Raw genomic sequence first — 25,202 nt, 5'->3', positions numbered from 1 at the left:
CTACACAGGGCTGAGGGGAGATGACAGAAACAGGCAGTGAGATCTCTTTTGTATTTTGTTAAATATTGGCCTCACCCTGGTGGCTCTTTACAGTGCATAATACAGTGCTGAGGATCCAAAAACAATACAGGCAAGACAGGAGTAAGTGTGATGATAGCAAAGATTTGCTGTTGCAGGTTAGGTAGGCATGATTTATAAGGGGAAGTTGGAAGGGCTAAAAGCTTTTATCAGCATCCAGGTCTAGATTAGCTCCAAAGTCTGTGATGAGTCACATTTTGCATTAGACATCAGCTCGCTGACTCTTTTCCCCTCTCAGTGTGCTGTCTTGAGCTTGGTGCTCTAACCCCAGTACAGACTCGGTCTTCTTCTCCGTGTTCCTCACTGTTGATCTTGCTCTGAATTTTCACCCCTGCACTGATTTTTATTCTGTTTCTTACGTGTGATGGTGTTGTTTGTGTTTTATTGACACAGAAAACGGAAGGCTGGATTCTACCACTTTTAACAGCAGAGTGACACTCAGAAACCTTTCTTCAGCCTAGACGCCAGGGCTTGGAATCTAATGCATTGTAAATCACATTCATTGCTTCCCTTCTCCCCTCAGCTCCTTTGTTTTGTATTTTATTTTGTGATATATTTTTTCTATACCTTTCAATTTTTAAAGAAAACCTCTGTATTTTCCATTTACAAAAGTATTATCAAATATATGCTGCTATACACACACCATACACATACAGAGGTGAAGATCCCTACTGTTTACTGAGAAAGTGGCTGTGTACGGTGAAGTCCCTCCCATTTCTTAGACCCAGTAAGCTAATTAAAACATGCTATACTGCCAACCATGATTAAACAGAATGTTGCAATTCTGCTTATCATCTGCCAAAGCATATTGAAATCCAGCAATTTAATAGTAAAGAATAATTATGTAAAGCTAATTGAGCCACCGAAATTTGCATTGAGCTTGTGTCCAAACTCATGGTGGTATAAATTAGAACTGCACCTGATACAGACCAGATTGTAGTTAGAGTTCCTGGTGGACATAAGTAGATTCTGTAATGTTCATTATGTGACACTAACATCATTGGAAAGTGACTTAAATGGAAGGCAGTGGTAAAAAGTTTGGCCATCAATAAAATACTCAAAAGTGTGAAAGAACTGAGAGAATGTCTAGGCAATAACAGCCTCTGAGGATTTTTGGCATGCAGGCATTTCAGGTGTCACACACAGTCTGGATAACCCAGAATGCAGCAGCGGACAGCACAGACCACTGGAAACTTCCCCCTGGTAATGGAACTCACCATTACTTGCCTGTAACCAGTAGCCCTTTCCTGTGTGATGATGAAATACACATCCAGCATCTGCCTGCCAAGCAAATGCTTTTGATACATGGGTTTGGGTCCCAGTGTTTGGCCCTGCAGTAGGGAGAGAGGGCACTGGTTGTGTGTACAGGTCAAGCTTTGCTATTTGCTTACAGAAGAGTGGTATTTATGTTATACAGAACTCTCAAAGAACTGGAAAAGGCCTCTCTTGTGCAAGGCAGAAATACCTAGATGAGTAAGAAATACTGAGAGCACACGTGCTGTCAGATTTCTCTTCTGCACTCTGTTGATTCCACTGCATCCAAGAGTCACACACAGCTTGAGTGCTGTCATTCAGTCATGCTCTAGTGAATTGAGATGCCAAGATTTACCGATGGGTAAGTGATGAGGTGGAATTACAAGGTGGAAATCCCACGCATGTGCTGAGGTCAAATGTTTGCTAATTATCATCAGATAGTAATGAAGTCTAGTCTGTGAAAGATGTTAAGAGTGAGAACCATTGATCAGGAGCTCCATTTTTTCCAGTAGCAGCAGAAAAGCATTACTGTCAGCCCACCCTAGGAAAGAAGAAGGAATAAGTTCTACACTCTGCAGTATTACTACATAGTTACCCTCTGGGTTATGAGTGTGCACATGTTGCCCCAAGCTCTTCCCTTCCCTCTTTATAAATATACATTCCCTTTTTGAATGCATGATAGGACACAACAAGGAGCTAACGGAGAGACTAGGGCACTAGTGAAGACTGTCATATAGCTAATGGCTGTTAACCCAAGACCAGAAATGGGGAAGAAACAAGTGAAGCTGTGAACCAGGAAGAGCTGGAAGAAAAACAAATAAGTGAAGAATATTTGTCAAGGGATGAGCTGAATTTGAATGCAGATTCCTTCCCACTGGGAGCTGCAACCAGCTGAAGAGTTGTTCTTTCAAATCCCTTAAATATATTTTTCTGATGGATTCTGCTGACATGTACCAACAGCCGTCAGTGTTTACAGCTTTGGTTCAAGTTATTGTTCAGTAAATACTATCACATTTCAACTCACGCCATGTGTAGGTACTTTGTTCCCTGACCCCTGCTGCTGTGCACAGTGGCTGCACGGATGCTGTAGTGAGCAGCTCAGGATATCTGAAGGGAAAGAGTGCATCAGAGGGAAAAGTAGATTATTATTTATATGTCATTCTCATGTTTTAAAAAGTAGTCCCATTTGCAGTGTGCTTCTCTGGTACATGCCCTCACCGCCCTGGCAATCTCTAGAGCAGAGCAGCAGTGTTTTGGAAGGTGTGCAGGGCTGGCAGGATTCTGCTGAGCCTTGGGGTGAGGGCTGGCTTTTAGCACTGCAGCTTCACACTAGTGACTAGTACATGGAGTTTGGGGATATACTCAGTCAATACGTTTCATAAGCTGATGTGGTAGGAAGAGTAGCTGAAACTATAGGCTGTTATATTAGTGCTGTGTATGATGCTTTGATTCTTGCTGGAATATTTTCCCTTCCCCATTCTGTGCAGTATTGTCATTTATGTCACTGCTTGTTGTGTGTTTTAAAGGACTTCTGTGTGATGCACTTTACACTGTAAATAAAGTTGCACCCTGTTTAGTACATATATAGAGGCAACATTGCTTTTATTTATTTATTTTTTTTTTAAACACTGATCAACATAAGTGCCTACCTACCCCTTGGGGTCTGCTGGTGAAGCATGCGTGTTAGGGAGATGGAGCTACACTCGGTGGAAAGGATGAAATAATTGGCAGTAATCTCAGAAGAATGTGCTGCTGCGTTATTCCACATCCTCAGATAAAAATGCTGTAAGCACTTCATTTTTCAGATTCTTTCTGCCATTAGAATGCATTTTGAAACCTGTAATGGCCAAATTTATCCTTGGCATAAACAGATGCATTGAAACCTACCTCATGCACTGCTTTCTTGAGATGCAACTTGTTTTATTCTGCATTAGAACTAGAATTTTTAAAGCTATGGAGCTTTCTGTACTCAGAGACAGTAGGGGTTAAAAATGTAGCATGACAAAGAAAACTGACTCAAATGCTGCCCTTCCAAGAAGGAGCATATATAACAAAGCAGTCAAAAGGGTGTGGGCTTTTTCAGGGAATGGTAGTAAGCCTTTCTGTGTTTCAACATACTGGCTTAAGTGGAGATTTCAGAGTGCCAAAGCCATGTTTGAAAGCCTTCCCTAAGGAGCAGCCCAGAAGGTGGCATGAGGTTGCAAAGTGCTGCTGGTGAAGCCCTGAAATTTGATGCGTGTCTGATAGAAAAGAGGCAAATTTGCATGCAGCAATACTCATCCATATACCATTCATAATAGTGACAACAGGCTGTCACTGCACATGGTCTCCATCCTGAGCATACAGAGTGCACCCCTACTGGAAAGGAAGAGGAAGGTAGGAGTAGGTCTCTTTCTCTGCCATGAGACTGAAGCTACATTGCTGAAGGGAGTGTGCTAATGGTGGATCCGTCCTGACCCCAGGAGTACAGTGGGAAAGGTGCCATCATTGCCTCTGGTCCCACAGGGATCCATGAATGCCAGCAGATGTTGCTGTGAGGAGCTGTGCTGTCATCTGAAGGCTGGTTCAAGCAGTGGTCTCTCTGCAGCTTGGTACAGGAACAGCTTGTGCACCTCGGGCTCATCCTATGGCGGCTCATATCCTCACTGCAGAGAGAGCCCTGCTGCTATTAACGCACTGCAGATGCTTCTCTGGGAGAGCAGACCCTGGCTGTGAATTCCCAGCAGCAACAGCAAGGTGCTGCAGTACCCTGAGGCATGTGGAAGATGCAGCCCCACTATTGATCTCTTTCCTGCAGTCACGCATATCCCGTTTACCACAAGCCCCTCTCCCAGGACTGCGTTTCTGTTACTCTAGCTGACATGCTGAAAGGGCCTGCAATCATTGTGGTGCTTACAGCTCTCAGTTCAGGCTAGGCCTGCAGGCAAGCAGCATGGCTGCCTCATCCTGACATAACCCGGGAATGAGGTCTGCTAGGAAGCCTTAGAGCTCTTGCCTGCTATGGTAGCTGTGTCATTGCATCTGAGCCAGGTCAGCTTTTCCAGAGATGAAGCACCAAGGATAAAACCATGTGAGAATTAAGCTTGTGTTTTTGGTGCATGTGTTAAAGCACAGGAGAGAAAACAGCCTTGTCAAAACCCACCTCACAGCCTGGTGAGGACACAAACATAAAAGGACACAATAGAAATACAGAATCACAGAGCCACAGAATGGTTGGGTTGGAAGGGACCTCAGAGTCCACTGAGCCCTGCCATGGGAGCACTGCCACCCAGCAGGTCAGGTTAGAACAGGGCCCATCCAACCTGACCTGGAGCGCCTGCAGGGATGGGCACCTGCAGCTTCTCTGGGCAGCTGTGCCAGGGCCTCACCACCCTCTGAATGAAGAATTTCTTCCAACATCTCACCTAAGTTTCCACTTGTTAGTTTAAAGCCACTCCCCCTTGTCCTGCCATTATCAGACTGCGTACAAAGTTGGTTTCCCTCCTGCTTATAAGTTCCTCTCAAATAATGGAGGGCCACAATGAGGTCTCTCCCAGAGCCTTCTCCAAGCTAAATAAGCCCAGATCCCTCAACTTTTCTTCACAGGAGAGGTGCTCCAGCCCTTTGATCATCACCTGGGAAACCAGGGACAGCCAAATGGGTACAGCAAGAATGGAAATCTCAATGCAGTTACCATGCCACAAGAACTTCCATGTAGAAAGCTGTTGTAAAGCCGTTAAGGGTGCTTAAATGCAGCTAAAAAGAATTTAAGCATTTTTCCAGAGTGGAGCTTTCATCTTGGGATTGCAGTAAACAAAGAACAGCAGATGAGCAATGTCTACCTAGAGCCTGGCTTGCCATTAGGATGCAGGGGTTGTGTAAAGCCAGCTGCAGGTATTGCAAGTCTTGGTGTCTGGTCTGATTTTATTAAATAACTTGGTTAATAGTCTCGGATGAGGGATAAACAGCTCATTAATTAATCCTGCTGCTAATGAGCAGGGAGGTGCTGCGAGTATCTGTGGGAACAAATTACACAAAGAGAGTAATCACGTTAAGGGGAAATGACATGAAATTAAAGATAGGAAGGAGAAGTGGTTGCTTCCCAAGCAAAAATTCTGCAGTGACAGTGCCCCCAGGGAGGGAGGGAGAGGGCACACCATACCCTGGCCACTGCCACTGCCACTGCCATACAGACCAATGCATACTGAGGGCCAGGGTCCTGAGCTGGCAGGGCCACGAAGGAGGATAAGTACAGCCACTGGAGCAGGCCAGGCCTTTCTATGGTTCTATGATTCCCTCAACTCTGTTTTCAAGAACCTGCTGCTTTTTTTCTGGGCTCCTCTAGGGTGTTAATGAGAAGATGTGAAAACAATGGAGGGAAGGAATGCATACAGTCTGCCTAGGGACACCTGGCTCAGGCCCCACTGACACTGAAACTTTGAGAAGACTCAAACACACAGAGGATGGGAAGTGGGAGCTGTGCCCCTTCACCTGCATTTCTAGGGCAATAACTGCACCTTAGTATAACAAAGATGAGACCAGAAAGGCCAGGAAGCCCTGGAGGAATCTCATGATCTCCCCAAAAGCTATGTCCATGCTCCACAGTGTTGGTGTTGCAGCACCTTGCGTCAGCACCTTGCATCAGCCCATTGCTGGCAGCTTTGGGCAGGCGCTGGTGACACCACACCCCCAGGGCAGCAAGCACAAACACCCTGTGCAGTCCCCAGAGAGGAGAGGACAAAATAGAGACTGGGCTGGTTGCAATGCCCAAAATGGAGTTCCTGGGAGCTTTGCTGGGTAAGACATTGCTCTGGGGGCCTTTCCCAAAGGGCTTTGGCTCCAGCGCAAGTGAGGTGGTGTTGCATTCTGCTGCTGGTTCTTCTGTGGGACAGGCTGCTCTCCATGCTCTCACTGCCCTTCCTCCTCGTTATGCTCTGGGGCAAAGGAGCTATTCTGTACAGTGAGTAAAGCAATGCACACTGCTGCAGCCTGTCCAGCAGAGCCAGAGGAGTACAGTCCAGCTTCCCTGTGCTATGCTGCAAAGGAAACTCATCAGAAGCCACCTCACGCCTTGTGCCAGGAATGGGAAGGCAAGATATGTGTTTGCTGCCTTCTTCCTTGTTCACACATTCACTTGCGGTTGCCGGAAGGGCTTGGATTTGTTCCTGTTTGCTTTAATCTTAATTGCATGGAAATACGAGCGGGGAGGCAGGGTGACACTCCTCTTGGGGCCCCACTCTGGTTGGGGGTTCTGGGGATGCAGCACCCTTGGGGCCCCTTACAGTTGTGAACCATTGGCACTGAATGCAATGAGTAACCCACTTGAGCTGTGCTTTGGGGAACCTCTGGGAGATGCTGGGAAGCCTTGGAAGCTCTGAGCCAAGCAGAAAATAAACAGGAAGAGCTTACACTTTTTTTTTTTTTTTTTTTTTTAATTGAATTTCTTTATGGAAATTGCACTTGCTACAAGCAGCAGCAAACTGGCCTCTCCTTGGCACACTCATTACCCCCAGAACAGCATAGGAAGTGTAGCTTTCAGGGGCCCCAAACTAGGAGCACCACTTGCTAGTTCCGTTCCTGTGGTCGTACTCTATGCTACTCATTATTTGCAAAATGAGTTTGCATGAAGGTGCAGGTTGCAAACACAATCTGCCCTGTGTTTCCCTTACACCTGCGTGATGGAGGGTGAGCAGCTGGGATGGGAAGCAGTGTCCTTAGTCCCACTCTCCCAGAAAATCTCTGATTGAGAGGCAGAGATTGAAGGCTGTGACTGGGCAATGCTCCCTGGTGAAGGAATCTTGTGGCCATGTCCGAGCTGCATTGGGCAGCTCCATTCCTGTTTTAGAAGGACTTTGCTCCACCTGCAAGAGGAAAACATTTTCCAGTGGTCCCCGCAAAGAGGAGCAGCAGAAAACATCTGGGCTGCAGATCATCTCTGTGCAGTGCCTGCAAGGGCTCCTCAGAAGCTCTCAGCTGAGTGCCCAACTGCTGATTGCGAGGCAAAAATGCAAAAAAGCAAAGCATTCGATGTGATGCATCTGATAAATAACCCTGTGCCTCATTTTAAAACTCTGTCTGCAGCACACTGCATTTTGTCTTAGAGCCAGTCATCCTTGTGAAGAAATGCTTTTGAAACGCCAAGAAAATCCACCTCCCCTGCCGCCCAGGCCTCTGGTTCCAGCAAGCTGCTGCTGCTGGAGAAGTGTCCTTGCTGCTGATGAGATTTCTGGAAAACACTACAATGCATGCTTCACAGTTAAAGCAGCATTCACAATTACAGCAGCATTCACAGAACTGTGTGCTTGAACTGAGATCCACAAGCAGGAGCCCTCTTTGTGCTCAGCAACCCTCTGCAGAGGGCTCTGGGTATTTAGGGGGCACATTCCAAACCTACAGTGGGTACAAATCAGCCTCTGCTTTCTGAGACACTGACCAGAAGTCAGAAAAACTGCAGAGGCTTATTTAAACCTGGCAACAAGGATTTAATCTTAGCAAAAGGCTCTGCTCAGAAGCATGCACTTGTCCACTTGTCCAAAACCTGTTCAGCTATAGTAACAAACCCAGAAATTCGCAGAACTTGTTTTTCCTCACATAAAGGCATTGCTTCATTGTCTTGTGTCTGTAAAGAAGGGTAAGATGACCCAGGCTCACAAAGGAATTTGGCACTGAGGGATGATAGCTGTATTATTGCACTGTCTGGAAACATTCAGATAACTGCATGAAAACACAGTGCTTGTGTGGCTGTGGGTGACGTGCCTTTTCTGCACATCAAGTACCTTCAGAGTTAGAGGAAAGTGAGATTTGTACAGAAGACGAGGGGGGAAGTTCTCAGAACAGCACAGCATTTGGTGCATGCCCTGGTACACAAGGATGGCTGCTTGGGCTGCTGGTCACGGGAGGTTTTGGTGGTTTGGAAGCAACCAGAACCAGTATGTGGGGAAGAAACATCAGCTCCTGGCAGGCCTGCACACTGTGCTGGGGGATTCAGGCTCTATTTGTGCCTCACCACACAGGGGCTTGCTGCCCCTGACCCACATGCTGGGTGTGTAGCATCAAAATCTCTGAATAATGTATTATTGACCCAGCAGGGGAAGAAGAAAGTAACAAAGAGGTTGTGGGGGAGGCAGTTTTGAAGGAAGAACTACCATCTCACTGTGGATGAGGACCACTTTGTGATGCTAAACAGTAGTGGGCTGCAATTCTGAGAAAACTGGTCATTCAGGCATAGAGTCAGCCCTTCTTGGAGTTTTCTGAGTGTGAGCAAAAGTCCCCAGGAGATTTGCTAAGCAGGAAGAAAACAGCACTGTTTTGCTGAGTCAGGATGATGTGAAGGTGCTGAAAAGGAGCAAACACTCCCACTTCTGAGTCACCCGATAACATCAAATACCTTGACTATCTCTTCACTCTGCTGATAGCAAATGGCTTCAATTAGCAAAATCCTCCGCAGCTGTGCTGATCCCTCCTCACAATGCACTGCATTTGCACCTCCTCTACTTTGCTGCGTGCACTGCTCAGAATTTGGCATGGGATGAAGACCTGCACACCTTGTGGCCAGACTTTAGCCCTTTATTTCGGGCAGGATACTGTGCTGGGGTGGAATTGTGCCATGCCTGATATCATTTCACTGAGCATGGAAGGCACAGTGGTAGCCATGGAGAGCATCGGGGCTGCATCAGCGCTGATATGGGTTTCTGTGCTCTGTGTACAGTGTGGAGTGGATGTGGCAGGACTTGAAATATCTCAGCCCACAGCACAGGCATTTTCCAGGCAGATGTTAAGAACTGATACATCACAGAACGGCAGAGGCTAGCAGGGACACGTTTGCTCCAGCAGGGACACCCAGCACAGCACAGTGTGATCTCCAAGGATAGAGACTGTTTTTCCTTTGAAATACAAAAGCAAGGTCTCAGCAGAGCTCTTACAGCAGTGCCCAGAGTGGAAATGCCTTCCACAAACCACGTCCCTCTGGTAGGCCTGGTTGCACTGTTTGCTGCCCTTATGGAGCAAAGGATGTAAAAAGAGGTTTTAGATTTGAGGAAGGAGGGCCGGAGAGAAAATATGAACATTTTCAATAAAATATACAGTGTCGGTTTTACTCCTCACCAAAGTACAGCAGGGGATGTATGTGCAGGGAGCATTTTCTCCTCACTGCCCACCACCCTGCTCTGGAGGACCACAGTCTGTCCCTATCCCCTGGAAGGGATCAGGAGAGGAGTGTGCAGCCCCCATGGCAAGTTTTGCCACAAGCCTAGGGAGGAGTCCCCTGGATGAGCAGTGTGTTCCAAAGCACTGTGGCTGCCCTGGGGCAGAGCATCCACCACGCTCAGCACATTCCCTGGAGCCTGCAGGGCTACAGAAGGGGCATGATGCTCAGGCAGAGAAACAACAAATGCTAGCTGATTGTTCTGGCCATAGCAGATCCATTTATTCCATTTACTCCATGGGGACTGGGCTGAGCGATGGTCTACAACTCCAATGTCGGTTTGACAATAGTTAAGTGATGGAAAATGGGTTTTGTAATCTTTTATTTATAACACTGGACAACACTGTGTCTCAAGCATAAAGAGCGAATAACTCAATCCTCTCCCCTGACTGCAGGAATGTGAAATACCACCAGCTCTTCCAGAGACTGCAGGAGGCCACTGCTGTGGCCAGACCCACAAGCAAATTCATTTCTGCATATTATACTTAGCAACTTGGAGCTTAAAGTGAACTTCAGAGGGGTGAGAAATGAGAAATTTCAATGGGCATCTTATCCTCCCCTTCACCGAATCATAGAATTTCTCAGATTAGAAAAGACCTTAAAGATTATCGAGTCCAACCACAGAAGGTTGGACCTTCTGACTTGGAGGACTTTCCTGAAGTCTGTCCTCCAGCAATGGAATCTAATGCAACAGAAGTTAAACTGTTCCTGGGTTTGATTCTGGCAAAAAGAAGACCTCAGATACATAAAATCGTAGAATCATAGAATCACAGAATGGCCTGGGTTGAAAAGGCCCACAATGATCATCTAGTTTCAACCCCCCTGCTATGTGCAGGTTGCCAACCACTGGACTAGGTTGCCCAGAGCCTAGTACCAGCCTGGCCTTAAATGCCTCCAGGGATTCATTCATTCACTGGGATGAGTGCCCAGCTCCAAACATCCTGAATTAGCCACACATTCAGGCTTGTTGGAAATATGTTCTGAGCATTTAACACAGTTTTTATTTCACATCCCTTTTTTACACCAAAGTTAGGCCGCAATGGGTAGAGATCATTTCTGATACAGCTAACAGAAAATTAATGAGTGTGGGTTTTCACTGTGATCCCACAATATTTTTGGCAGTCCTCCCCTTTTGTTTAATGGTAACATGCAGCTTGCAGCAATTGAACAGGCAACACTAACAAAGCAACTACACAACCCCTGGGTTTCCCGTGGTTTTCCCAGCAGCCTGCTCCTCCTGCCTCTTCAGGAGGAAGCCCAGTGGCCAGCCAGCATGGATAGAGACCAGAGATCCTGCTGGAACCATCAGCTTCATGCTGAGTTCATACTGTGGGTGACATCTCTGGCCCGGTGGCAGTGCTGGACCCTCTTGTCCTCAGCTGGCAGCATCTCTGTCAGGTCAGAGCACCTGAGGCCTGTTAATAAATGTCACATTTCTCAGAAGATTCTCATAACTCATTCAGGTGTTGCCAGGAAAATAATTATGCGGCAATAAACTAGAACTGTTTGGCTTCTGTTAATTAGGCACAAAGGTGGTAAACATTAACTCTGCAGGCAGAACATGTGATGCACGTAGATGGTTAGGTCTCAGACGAACGCTATTTTTAATTTGTGTGTGTGTGTGTGTGTGTGTAGGCTTGGTTTCTGGAAGTAGGCTGTCCGCTGTCTGCAGGAAAGGAAGGCAAGGCCCATTTTTTTGTTTCCCTGCCTCTCTGCCAGGCACGTGATACTACCATAGCTTAGAATCATGTACTATCCTGAGTTGGAAGGGACGTACAAGGACCATTGAGTCCAGTGTGGCCCCACACGAGACCACCTTCATGTCAAACTTCATGTCAGCTCAGGACAAAGGTCTGAGCCACATGGCAGGGAAAAACGAGGTATGGTTTCTTCTCACGCCTGAGATGGCTGATGGGCAAGGCAGGCTGGAGGGAGTATCTCCATCCTGGGGCTCTGGCTGAGTGGCTCCTCAGCCTTTCTGCCACTACATGAATCACAGCTGCCTCTGAGCACATGGAGCAAGCACGTGAGTAGATACACGCCTTATGAGGCAGTTAGTGATGTCTCTTCCTGTCTGCTTCAGGGCACCCTAGCAGAAGACAAGTGCTCAACTTGTTTTTATCCAGCTAGTGATTTAGACTGCCCTGGTTTCCAAGTACGTTTTTACAGATACCTTTATGGAGACAAAGGTATTCCAGAATGTGCTAGATCTCCTCCCACCCTTTTCTTCTCTCTAAATTAGTTATGTGAGACTTTCACAGTTGGACACTGCATAATTTGGACATGCAAAAATGTAATTGCTTTGAAAACTGTCAGCTGGAGTGCTTCTGCAGTGGAAACACCAACTCTACCACAATTGCTTGTGCATCAGGAGTATCACAAGAGTTAACTATATCAGAGGCCTAACTGGAAGAGTGGCAAAAGCATGCCACTGCAGCTGGCTCAGAGGCTCCATGTATCCTTGGCGCAGATTATCTCAGTAGAGGGTACTTCAAGGACCCAAAAGGGTGTTGGTGGGCTTTTGATATAGCTGCCATGGAGATCAAAGACATGAAGCAGCTGTCTACCTTGCCTCATCTCTCAGAGAGCCCTTCTGTTGTGGGATTGCTAAGAGCAGAAGGACAGCAGATGCCAACTACTACTACAGTGGTGCACTGGCAGCAATACCACACCAACAGAGACTCCCTAATTCCCATTCATCAGCTGATTTGCCAACTGGAGAACCAAGGAGCAATCAGCAAGACTCGCTTACCCTTCAACAGTTCCACATGGCCATTATGAAAGTTCAATAAAGAGGGGAGGCTGACAGAGGACTATTTTGGCATGAATTATGTCACACCACCACTAAGCACTGCTGTGCCAGACGTGCTAGAACTCCAATATCAACTGGAGTCAAAGGCAGCCAAGTGGAATGCCACAGCTGACATTGTTAATGCATTTTTCTCAATCCCTCTGGCAGCAGAGTGCAGGCCACAGTTCACTTTTTGTGAAGGGGCAACCAGAACACCTGGAATCGACTGCTGTGGGGGTGGAAATACCACCCAGCCATTTATCATGGTCTGATCCAGACTGCACTTGAAGAGGGGGAAGCTTCTGAACACCTGCAATGCATTGATGACGTTATTGTGTGGGGCAACACAGCAGAAGTTTTTGAGAAAGGGAAGAAAATAATTCAAATCCTTCTAAAAGCCTGTTTCACCATGATGCAAAGTAAGGTCAAGGAACCTGCACAGGAAATCCAGTTCTTAGGGATGAAATAGCAAGATGGACATCGTCATATCCCCATGGACGTGATCAATAAAATAACTGCTATGTTTCCACTCACTAGCAACAAGGAAACACGTGCTTTCTTAGGTATTGTGGGTTTCTGGAGAATGCATACTCTGGATTACAGTCAGACTGTAAACGTTCTCTATCAAGTGACCCAAAAGAGCGATTTCACTTGAGGCTCTGAGCAACAACAGACTCTGAACAAATGAAACAGGAGATAGCTCATGCAGTAGCACTTGGGCTACTCCAGACAGAACAAGATGTAAAAAACATGCTCTACACTGCAGCCAGGGAGGACAGCCCCACACGGAGCCTCCAGCAGAAAGCGCCAGGGGAGACCTGGTCAATCCCAAGGGTTTTGGAGTCAAGGATACAAAGGATTCAAGGCCTGCTACGCTCCAACTGAAAAAAAGAGATACTGGCAGCATATGAAAAGGTCCAAGCTGTTTTGGAAGTGGTTGGTATTGAAGCATAGCTCCTTTTGGGCACCTTGACTAACTGTGCTGGGCTGGATGTCCCAAGCGATGGCCCCCTCCACACATCATGCAGTTGATGCTACATGAAGTAAGTGGGAGGCACTGATCACACAGTAGGCTCAGATAGGGAACGCCCGTCATCCAGGAATCTTAGAAATGATTGTGGTCTGGCTCAAAGACAAAGATTTTGGAGTATCACCAGAAGAGGCGGTGACACAAGCTGAAGAGGCTCCACTATATAATAAACTACCAGAAAATGAGAAGAAATATACTCTGTATACTCTGAAATATACTCACTGATGGGTCCTGTCACACTGTGGGAAAGCACTGAAGCTGGAAGGCTGCTGCATGGACTTCCACATGATGAGTTGCAGAAGCAGTTGAAGGAAAAGCTGAATCAAGCCAATATTCAGAAGTGAAGGCCATCCAGCTGGCTTTAGACATGGATGAACAAGAAAAGTGACCAATGCTTTACCTCTACACTGACTGCTGAATGGTTGTAAATGCCCTACGGGGGTGATTACAGCAATGGAAGCAGAACAACTGGCAGCACAGAGGCAAATTCATTGGAGCCTCTGCATTGTGGAAAAACATTGCTGCCTTGGGTAGAGAACATGGTTGTAAAGGTACATCACATAGATGTTCACGCACCCAAGAATCATGCCACTGAAGAACATCAAAACAACCAGCAGGTGTATTGGCACACTAGGATTGAAGGAGCTCAGGTGGAACTGGGATGGCAATGTAAGAGTGAACTAGTTCTAGCTTGGTGGGCCCATGATATCTCAGGCCATCAAGGAAGCAACACATAGATGGGCTTACAATTGAGGAGCAGACTTAACTATGGATGCTGTTGTACAAGTTACTCATGAATGTGAAACATGCACTGCAATTAAGCAAGCCAAGTGTTATCGATAAAGCCTCTTTGATATGGAGGATAATGCCTGAAACCTGGAAGGTGGATTATACCACACTCCCACAAACTCGCCGTGGCAAACACCATATCTTGCAGTGGTGGAAGGAATCACCAGATGGCATGTTCTGTGCCCAATGCCACTGCCAGAAGTACTATCTTGGGCCTTGAAAAGCAAACCTTAGGGCAACATGACATCCCAGAAAGAATTGAGTCAGAAAACGGAGCTCATTTCCAAAACAGTCTCATAACTACCTGGGCCAAAGAACATGGCATTGAGTGGGTATATCACATCCCCTAACATGCACAGCCTCTGAAAAAAACAAGCGATATAGTGTACTGTTAAAGATTACAATGAGAGCAGCGGGTGCTGGGACATTCAGATACTGGGATAACACATTTAGCAAAAGACAGTTGGTTAGTCAACACTCAAGGATCTGCCTATTGAGCTGGTCCTATCCAGTCAGACCTCCAGCATACCACAGAAGTGGATAAAGTCACAGTGGTGCACAGAAAAAAACAAAACAAAAAACAAACAAACAAACAAAAAAAAAACATGCTGGGCAAGATATTGTGGGTCATTCCTGCCTTGGACAAAGGCAAGCCTATTCACGGAATTGCTTTTGCTCAGGGACCTGGGCACACGTGGTGGGTAATGCAAAAAGATGGGGATGTCTGTTACATACCTCAAGGTGATTTGGTGCTGGGTGAGAACAGTCAATAATTCAAATAGCATTAAATTGCTACACAATACTGTATGTCATCACTACTGTGGTTCTTGTATACTTGTTAAAGTATTACGGTAAGAATTACCCAGGTTAAAGAAGAATGAACTCTGATGGAACCCGAACTAGCCTCTGTATGCAGTAACCCAGTAGTGTGAGTCATCCCTCCTGTGCTGAAGGACTACTATGACAGATGAAGCTTGAAGTTATGAACTAAATGAATACCATGAACAATTCAAATGGATGGCTGACAGACTATGGAAAAAATATGTGTGTGTATATATAAAAGAAAAAAAAAGATAGGGGATGGTAATTAGGATGTGCAGAAATTGAGGTACCTAGCATTATGTAAATGGTATGGAATACACGGTGGATATTGTCTCAGTTTCAGCAAGGACAGAACTGTCTGGTATGATGCTATGTTTTGGTCTAGGAAAAAAATAGCACTGATAACAAGCAGATACTTCTAGTCGCTGCTGAGCAGCGCTGTACAGAGCCAAGGCCATTCGCAGCAAAGGGCCCAAGGAGGTGAAAAGGAACAGAGCTAGGACAGCTGGCCTAAAGTGGCCAAAGGGATATTCCATATCATATGGCACCGTGTAGAAGAAATTTTGAAGGGGTGGGAGTTCTTTCTTTTCTCTCCTGCTGCTCAGAGGCTAGCTAGGCATTGGTCCTGACCAAGGGTGAGCAATTGCTTCTGCATCACTTGTTATGTGTGTGTGTGTATAATCATACTTATTATTCTTCTCTTTTTCTCTATCTTAGTAAATAGTTTTATCTCAACCCATGAGTTTTATTTCATTGTTGTTCTGTTGTGGTTGTTCTCTCCTCCATCCCTTTGGGAAGCAGGGGAGTGAGGGAACAACTGTGTGATGCTCAGCCACCTGCTGGTTAAACCACAACACTGGGGCACAATACGGAGATCCTAGAAGAGAATGCCACACTTACCTCTCTCTGTGAAGATAACCCAAAGCTGAGTAATCATTCTGTGTTCCAGAGGCTGCTGTTCCCCACGGAGAGCACTGTGCCACCCCTTTGAGCTTAGGGACCCTGGGGTTGAATTCATCTCTGCGGTGGAAAGGGGCTATGGGCAGGTCTCTGGCTTCTGCATGCAAGCCACATTGGACTCTGTTAAATCACCCATGCCAGATCAAAGTCCCTGGCTTGCCCTGTACATTGTGCAGAAGGAATGCACAGTTTGTATTGTGCACCAGTTTGTAATTTGGATGGGATGCAGAAATGAAGAGGTAGACCTCCGTTACCACCCACTGCTCCTCACATGGGCTCCCTGCAAAGGGACTGGGCAAAAAATCATCCGCCATGCAGATCAGACATGATGTTAGGACAATGAATGGTGGTAGCCAGAGAGGCAGATAACAGAACTGCATGAGCTGGTCACTGCCACGTGTGGATTTTTGTGTTCTATTATCAAGCTTTCAAAAAGCAGTTAAGCATGACTGCATCTTGAAACTTGCCTGCATTGCTTTGCAAAGCATCCGGGTTGAGCACAGATCCTGCACGCTGCTTTTTGCACAGAACACCAAGGGGAGTGGGCTGCTGCAGAACCCTGCGTACATCACTCATGGGACGTGAGCTGGGATGGCACACAGAAGACATGGTTGCAGCTGGGCAGAGCTGCCGGCCCAGGGATGATCCTGCTGACTTCCTGGAAGCACAGGGCTGATTCCTGGGAAGCACAGTGTGTGGCACTGCCGTCCTCCTCCTCCTTGTTATTCTTCAGCAGCTTCTCCTCCATCTTTCAACAATACGTGCTCTGCCAAGTGTTCAAGAGAGGCTGGGTGATTGGGTCCATCACCAGTGAGAGCAGAGCTCTGTGTGCGCTGTGTCGCAGCAGGCAGACACCCAGCACGCCCAACTAATTATTAAATATTTATTGCACCTTTAATGGGTCAGTTACAACAGAAGAATGCTCCCAAGGAGCAGGCTGCAAGGAACGGGAAAGCAGTTAAAGGCTGTCAGGGCTAGATGAAATGCAGCACAGTAATGCACTGCAGATAACCCGACCCTCCTGCGATAAAATGTGGTGCAGCTGTTGCTGCAGGCACTGCCTCCAGCAGCTTCCTCCCTTCGGCAGCCATCTGCACCACTGCTTAATGCTGGTCTTGCCCAGCCTTCTGTGACACAGCCAAGCCTGTATCTGCTGTGAAACTGTCCCTTCTGCTGCACCGTATGATTCTCACAGTATCATCTGGACACAACGTCCAACACCAGCTAGATGCAACGTAATGCCAGTGGGTGAACCGCTGGCTGACGGGCCGGGCTGGGAGGGTTATATTAATGGGGTTACATGGCAGTCAGTCATCAGTGGGGTCCTGCATTGGCTCCATTTATGGGCCATTTCTCTTCAGTGGGTTATCAGGGAGCTGAGTGCACACTGACTGAAGATGCTGAACTGGGAGGAGTCATTGGTTCCCATGTTGGAACTGGATGATCTTTGAGGTCTCTTCCAACTCAAGCCATTCTGTGATTCTATGATCTTTCCCATTCAGGGGATTGGGAAACCCCTTTCTGCATGGGGCTCCTCACCTGGCACAGGGCTGGGGAGCACTGCTAATACTCTCCAACACTTGCTCTGCTCCAACCAGCACTGTGCTGGATGAGGGACGTCCACTGGCTTGCAGCAAGGAGCAGCACTGTTCTGCAGCACAAAGGAACAAAAAGGATAAAAATAAGGACACAGGGTGTGTTTTCTGGGTGTGTGGGGTTTTGTTTCTTTGACTTGCAGCCAGAGGATCCACATTCTTCTGCACAATTTTTATTAGGCGCTGTCCTGAGACCAACTAACCTGTGCATAACAAGCCCAGATGCACAAACTGCTCTCAGTGATTTTAGGTGTTCACGTGGCAGTTCTGAGCACCATGTGCCCAGTACCACCTCCGTGCTACAGAGATGCAAGGCACAAGGAGCAGGCAGACAAAAGGGACATGTGAAAATGGGGGATGTGTGGACATGGGACACACAGACATTAGGGACAAGTGAACATGGGGGATGCATGGCCACGATGGACATGTGGGATGTGCAGGACAGGCAGACAGAGGACTGGTGGACACAGGACACACGGACAAGAGAGACAGGTGATCACAAAGGACATATAAACATGAAGGACATGCAGACACGGGGACAGTGTGCACGGAAATTTCATGGACGCAAGAGACAGGTAGATGGGAGGCACATGAGGGACAGACGGACACGAGGGAAGGGGCAGACACATGCTAAGGAGAGACAAAAGAGACGCACAGACCTTGGGGAGAGGTGGAGGAGGGGGATGTGCGGACATGACAGGCAGACAGCGTGCACACAGACACAACAGACACACAGATAAGAGGGACAGGCAGATATGGGGGATAGGCGGACAGAGGATAGACACAAGGACACGGGAACATGCAGACACGTGGCACAGGCAGAAGGGACGGCATACCCAGCACACTGCCCGCGTCCCAGCACATGGGGGCACTCCTGGAGGCAGCTCCTTAAGCACACACACACACACACACACACACGGCACCTCGATGCGGGGCGGTCACACGGATCCCAGCCGACATCTGATGGGGTTAAGTTTGAAGGCAGGACCACCGCTTTAAGCGCAGCTGCCATGAAGCCTTCGCACCCCAGCCCTGCGTGCCCCCACTCCCCGCTCTTGGGGGGCGGGGGGAGCAGAAAAAAAAAAACACTTTAAAAACGATTTAAAAACGCGATGAAGAAAAATAAACGGAAAAAGAAATAAAATAGGACGAGTCCCCCCGACGTGGGTCCCCCCTCCCCCCCGCGCCGGGTAGGAGCCTGCCCGCCACTTCCTGCTTAGCGTTACACAGCACTTTTTCTTACAGTCACACGGTTGGGGTTTTTTCTTTTTTTCTTTTCTTTTCTTTTTTTTTCTTCTCCCCTTTTGTCTCCTCCTCTCCCCCCCGCTCCAACGTTCCCCAACCCCGCCCGGCTCCCCACTCTTTGCGCCGCGCTCCGAGAGCACAAAAACTGCCCCCCCCTTCAGCCCCCCTTCCCGCGTCGTGACGTCACCCGCGCCATGGGCGGAGGCGGGGGCAGCCAAGAAGCGGGGGCGTGGCCTGGTAATGGCATGGACGCGTGGCGCATGCGCAATGCAGCGCCTCGCGGCATTGGCTATATAAGTGCGGGGCCGGGGCGGCGGTGGCAGAGCGCTGAGGAGGCTCTGAGCCTGCGGAGCGGTCCTTAGTGCGACAGCGGAGAGAGCAGAGGCGTGCCGGGTGCGCGTGCGCGGGGACGAGGTCGTGAGCCGCCTTTTTGCCTTGCAGCCGAGGAGCCGCCGCCATGGTGAAGAGCGTGGGCAGCCTGGTGAGCCCGTGGTCCGGCCCGCCGCGGGCACGGTGGCCGCGCGGGGAAGCGGGGGGGGGGGGAGGGGGCTTTGTGTCGAGGGCAGGGCCGGCGGCGCGAGGCTGCGCTCCTTTGTGTGAGTTCATCCCGGGAGCCGCGATCCGTTCGCGTCTCCTCCCGCCTCGCTGAGGGAGGGGCGGCTCCGCTTCGGCTGCAGGTGGCCGCTTGGGAAGCCGGGTCTGCAGCCGAAGCCGCGTCTGCAGGGCTGTGCTGGCCGCTCCGCTTAAGCAGCGGACAGCGGCTCTTGCAGTGACCCTTGGCAGTCAGCTGATGGCCGGGCTAAGCGCGGCCCAAGAGCAGCTCGGTACGTGCGTATAGCTGAGGTCTTCTATCAGAGCCGTCTCCGCTGTGCTGAGTGCAGTGGATTTCTTACGGCGTGGGTTTGTAGTCTCCATTTTGGGGTACTGGCGGCTGCTGGGAGCCCCTGCTGCACTGAAACCTCTCCTTGCCACCTGTTTTCTCTCACCCGGCCCTTGGAAACCGAAACCTAACAGCAAGCACACTGCTTGCCTTGTCCTCCAGCATAACGGTGCATGCAAAGCGAGGCCCTCCGTGGGCTTAGGGAGGCACCAGCTGGATATTTAAAAGCTTTTCAGAGGCTTTTCCCCTCAGGAGTACGAAGGAAAACATTGATGGTAAAGCTGTGAGATCCTCCAATAACTGTGGCCACGTGGACTTGCAGGGGGAGGTGTCCCTTCTTAACAAAGATATTGCTATATGAAGCTTATCGATCCATAGTTATTGCAGGAAACTAGAAGTCAGAAAGGTCAAGCAGATCTCTTGCCACTGCTATCTTCCTTACTTTAGGGATATTAATGTTCTCTGAGAAAAATACCAACACAATCCACTCTTGGTGGATCTCTCAGGGATAACAGTGTTGGACCCTGTGTCTCTTCTCAGGCTGCCCACAGCAATTTTAGCTGATTCTAGGGATGACTCACAGGGTGACGCCTGATTGCAACTGGAAAGCAATGCTCAGATCCAGGTCTCCACTAGCGTATGGTTTGTGATCAGCAGGAAGTGCCATGTTCTCCCACTTCACCCTTGTTCTGTGCAGTACTGTCCTGAGGCATGTGGTCATATGACCAGTGCTTCCCAGGCATGGACTTCCTCTTGCAGGATACAGCAGTTAGTCAGCTGGCCCGAGGAAATAAGAGTAAGGAAGGTGGTCTAGTTAGCAGGTGCAGGAGGTAGAATTAGTGTTAATAAGTCTGTTACAATGCAGAGGTGTGAGAATATATGCCAAAAATCAGGGATTTGGAGGTGGGAATGAATGAGGCTCTACTAAGAACCTTATGGTTTTAAGTAACTGCTGGGAGCAGATAGCATGGGCTACTGTATGTACTGGCACTGAACTTTGCTGGAGACAGTGTTGTACTCCTGCATCCCGATCTCTAAAGTTCATCCTACATTAGCACAGCAGCGGAGAAAATGTTTGAGAGATAGAAGTTCTGCAGCCACCCCTCAGACTGAGAGCAGGTGGCATGGGGTGTTGGCTGCTGCTCTCATAGTGGATAGGATCAGTGTCTACCCACTGTGCAGGGATGGAGGAGCTCTGCAAATGGAGGCTGCATACATGTCTGAGGACAGCTGCGTCAGGAGGTTGAGACATTTACAGTGGGAAGCTGTGGTGCCAGACATTTGGAGTTGCAGCATGTTATGAAGACTTGCCTATGTGCTGGATCTGCATCCTTTGCTTGCTCTGCCTGAGATACTTGTTTGTTTTCTAGCATGCAAATGTCTCTTGCCTTCAGTGTCTTACACTTCTGCTAAAACAGTTGCTCTTTGAAAACAGTGGCACACAAGGAGCTCTAAAATGCAAAGCATGCTGTCCAGAAATGTCTCTTATAACAAAGTGCAGCAGAGATCTCTCTGTTAACCTGAAATGTTATTTCTTACTGGCATAGTCTGTGTAGCATTGTGTTGATTACTGAAGTTGCATTCCAGTGTACTTGGCAGAATAAATAAAGTATTTATATGATGAAGCTGTTGCTTTAAAAGACATGCTGTAGGGTAAGCCATGCAACATATTGATTCTAACAATTGATTGGGAAAGGTATCAAACTGGAAAAGCCTGCAGAAGTTTGTCCTCAAATTCTGTGGACGGAAGTCCTAGAAGTGGATGTCTTCCCATCAAGTTGCACATGAGAATTGAATGTTAAGGGCTGTTGGGATCACATTAAAAGTGTAACACTACTCAGTCTAGGTTACAATCTCAGCTCATGCTAATTTCCAGCTAAACCTCCACAGTTCAGTGACTGAGCACTGTGGTATTTCCTAATTGAGGCGTCAGAAGGAAGTGGTGGATGCTAGCACTGATGGAAGCAATTCACAGGAGTGAATGCATCATTATCCAAATAACTTAGTTTAAGTGAAGGTGCTGTGTGAAGGCTAAGGGAAAGCTAACTTGGGGGTTAGTCTAAGCTTTTTGCAAAGAAGGGGCTGGAAATCCTTAATATTTTAACTCTTTTTTTTCTTTACAGTCTGAATTTGAGGCAGAACTGAAGTCTGCTGGTGAGAAGCTTGTAGTAGTTGATTTCTCTGCCACATGGTGCGGACCATGCAAAATGATCAAGCCATTTTTCCATGTAAGTAGCCGTTGATTTTCATAGTACCTGTAGGTATACACAAATACTTCTGTGTAACTTGCCAGTAATATGGAGGAAACTTCCTTTGTCTGTGGGGTGGACAGTATTTTCTTGAAGGAGAAATTTTAGAAGTGTATGATCTCTAACTACTGAATAAAATACTTGAATACACAGCAAGGAATTGACTGTTGCATTTTGGCTGTCCTGGTGCTCTGATGCATCAGTCTATAGGGACCTAGCTGATGCATTCCCTCAAGAACTGGCATCAGTGGAGCTGAAACAATGTATGTACATTGGCTCTGATTATTAAAACTGCATTCAGATAAGCTGTAGTATCTTTCTGTGGTGAGGGGGAGGCCATAAGGGAAGGAAAGACCTTTCCCTTCTGCTTAGGTGCTTCAGCAGACAGTTCCAGGGGATGGAACTGAAAATTAACTTCTGGTCTGTAAAGTAGCTGCTTTAAGGTAACGTGTCATGTCTTACAGCACCAGTTTCTACAAAAGCACCTTTTTAAGAACTAGGTTTCCTGGAGCAGTAACTACATAATTTCATTTTTCATTCTAGAGTTTGTGTGACAAGTTTGGTGATGTGGTGTTCATTGAAATTGATGTGGATGATGCCCAGGTAAGGTCCAAAGGTAGTGCTGAGGGACAGTAGCTTGGGAGAACCACAGAAGTGGCAATGAGTGTCCTTAGATTCTTTGAAACAAAATGAGATGGTTGCTAGGTGCCTATGCAGGGAAGGATAAACTTCTAGAGAATATCAAAAGAATGAACTGCTTTAGTTATCTAATCCCTATGGCATGCATGAGGTAACTTGGGAACACTGGTGCTCTGTGTGTTGGGAGGGAGTCTCAAAGGCCTTAATCTGTTTTGATGCAATCTTCCCTAAAACTAATAGCTCACAAGTACAGGACGGTCTGATCTCACCACTGCCCTTGGCATTGTTTCCTCTTTCATATTTTGAATCAAGTGTAATAAGATGTCTGCTCTATAGCAGTTTCAGCAATGTGGAATGAGTACTTGTACAGTTTCACATTGAAATTGCATTGCTGAAGTGCTTTTGAGCACTCTCCAAACACAATGTGGATGCAGTAAACATGTGCTCTTGTATGAATTAGATGCTGAAAGGAAGATCTCTTAGGTTTGTTTCAGGAAGATGTTAATATTGAGCTGTCTTTGCAGGGCTGGCCTAGAACAGATGCTTTTGCTTTATTTTTAACAGTAATGACTTTGTCCAACTTCCTAATCAAAATGAAATCAGTGGGTTCTAAATTATGATGTCCTTCAGACATGCACAGCTGAAGACTGTTTTTCTTCTCTTCTAGGATGTTGCTGCACACTGTGATGTGAAGTGCATGCCAACATTCCAGTTCTACAAGAATGGAAAGAAGGTAGGCTTTTTTTTTTTAATGGAGCTTATTTTCCTGGAAGAGGCAGGCTAGGCACATAGCTTGCTTTCTCTTAATAATGTATCTGGGTCACAGCTGGCATTCGGACACCTCTGAGAGCAATCAAATTAATCTTAGTGCTACAGCAAATGTAACATAGACCAGCTGCTAACTGATGAAGCAAGCTCTATTAATTAGACCTAGTGAATTAAGTCTTGCAGGTCAGTCTTATGGGTGGATCTTCATGAGAAATTAGTGAGGTTAAGTGTGCAAGTCTTAATGTTCTGCTTTTACTGATCTCAGTTAGCATTCATTCTCTGCTTTGCAGTTCATGTTCAAGCAGAGACATTACTATATATGTAGAACTCCCCCCTGACATCAGTCTCTAATCTGAATATACTCCCATCTGAAACCACTGCTTGAGTTTTTTTCACACAGGCTTTAAAACCTACGGAGGGAGCCCATGTATGTTGCAGGACTGAACAGAGCCCCTTTGCATTGTCTTCTGTAATGGATAGATGGGATACAAGAGCAGTCTCAGTGACAGGTTGCTCTAAGCAGTCCTCTCAGAGCTTGATAGGGAAGGGTCCAGAGCAACCCAATGTGGCTTTCAGTTAGCACTGCTAGGAGGTGACCTCCATAATCCCTTTAAACTGTAGTTTTGAGTCACACACCACTGATTATTCAGGATCAGTTTATTTTTCCCTCCTGTGTGTGTGTGTAGAGCTCCAAGCATGGTGGTCGGAAAGGAATTCTTAAGATGCCGGCACTGATTTTCTTTTGAATGAGGAACAAATAATTTAATCTCTACAAAATGTTTCTCATTTTGTGGCTGAAGAAATCTTAGTGGTAGTAGGAATTAAACCCATATTTGTGCATATTATGTAACTAGATGTTATGTAGCATTGAGTACAGTTCTTCTGAAAACTGTTCTTTTTGCAGGTGCAGGAGTTCTCTGGGGCCAATAAAGAGAAGCTGGAAGAGACCATCAAAAGTCTAATCTAATCTGCAGCCACGGAGACATCGGAGCATGTCTGGGGATCGGCTAAATCATAGCCCATAACTTTTCTACTTTAAAAAAAAAATTCAACCATTTAACCTATCTAGCCTGGTGGAAACTATCCTCTGATCAATGTAAATGAGTACAATAAAACGTAAATTCTTCACTTCTGGTTACTGCCTGATGGTTTGAATGAAAACGCAAGCAAGTTGCTAATGTCTCTGATGTGATCTATTTTACTGTGTTAAAAGAATGCTGTCTGGAAGCAAGGGCTCTTGTCAAATGCAAAAATTTAATACCAGGTTGTTGCTGAGAATGGAAAGTTAAGTGTTGGAAAGGACAACGATAATAATTGCTGTAGAAGTCTGGCACCTTACTTGCCTGGCAGCCAACCACGAGCCTATTATTTGAAGAGCAGCACTATGGCTTGCAGTTGAGCTGCAGGAGGGTGAGCTTGAAGCTGTAGAAGATGGGGATTGCTGGTAGGGATGGGTTCTTAAAATCCAAGCTTTGTATTAGACTTAGAAATTAAGACTACTGGTGTAGTAAAACATCTGAACATAATGTGAATTGTGCCACAAAATTATAGAAAGGGAGGAGTTGGAAGTGCTGCCTCCTTCCCTTTCAGTTTTGCTTTGCCATTCCTGTACAGTCTCGTTCTGTTGGTAGCAATATGTAGTCTCTGGGTTGGGCTGCTTCGTTCCACAGGCAGTAATCTAAAGAGGCAAAACAGTGTCTTGAGCCTGAGATGAATTTGCTTGTTCTTGTTGTCTTTGCTTAACTTCACTATTATATTATTGGACCATACTGGATACATTTTTGTCTACTGAACTGGACTCTGAAGTCCTCCAGCTCTGTAACAGGTTATCTAAATAAACATTTATCTGCCACTTTCCTCATGCTATTTAACTGCTGTTCCTTCTCCACCAGCTCAGAATGGTTTTCTTGCTGGCCTAGG

At 47.0% G+C, this 25,202-nt stretch overlaps 2 protein-coding genes across 5 annotated transcripts in view; both read left to right on the top strand.

Annotated features, from left to right (window-relative positions):
- Positions 1-2,913, top strand: part of SVEP1 (sushi, von Willebrand factor type A, EGF and pentraxin domain containing 1) — a 122,647-nt gene extending 119,734 nt beyond the window's left edge. For all 4 annotated transcript variants that reach the window (XM_090132326.1, XM_031608351.2, XM_090132327.1 and 1 more), the window contains one exon: positions 472-2,913. In XM_090132326.1, the coding sequence (XP_089988452.1) occupies positions 472-502 (31 nt within the window). In that variant the 3' untranslated portion in view covers positions 503-2,913. The remainder of the gene's footprint in view (positions 1-471) is intronic.
- A 16,147-nt stretch (positions 2,914-19,060) lies between these two features.
- TXN (thioredoxin) lies at positions 19,061-24,410 on the top strand. The gene is made up of 5 exons (XM_031608333.2): positions 19,061-19,227; positions 21,750-21,854; positions 22,419-22,478; positions 23,182-23,247; positions 24,187-24,410. The coding sequence occupies exons 1-5, from the start codon at positions 19,204-19,206 to the stop codon at positions 24,247-24,249; spliced, it is 318 nt and encodes a 105-aa protein (XP_031464193.1). The 5' UTR covers positions 19,061-19,203; the 3' UTR covers positions 24,250-24,410.
- Positions 24,411-25,202: the final 792 nt, after the last annotated feature.

Source organism: Phasianus colchicus, chromosome Z (assembly GCF_987193195.1).
Source record: "Phasianus colchicus chromosome Z, bPhaCol1.hap1.1, whole genome shotgun sequence".
Taxonomy (NCBI): Eukaryota; Metazoa; Chordata; class Aves; order Galliformes; family Phasianidae; genus Phasianus; species Phasianus colchicus.
This window is presented reverse-complemented; position numbering and strand designations above follow the sequence as displayed.

Excerpts from the sequence above, each read along its gene's own strand:
- TXN (XM_031608333.2), top strand. The coding sequence starts at position 19,204 with ATGGTGAAGAGCGTGGGCAGCCTG. Across the intron at positions 21,855-22,418 it reads TGATCAAGCCATTTTTCCAT|AGTTTGTGTGACAAGTTTGG; the intron begins GTAAGTAGCCGT and ends TTTTCATTCTAG. Across the intron at positions 22,479-23,181 it reads TTGATGTGGATGATGCCCAG|GATGTTGCTGCACACTGTGA; the intron begins GTAAGGTCCAAA and ends CTTCTCTTCTAG.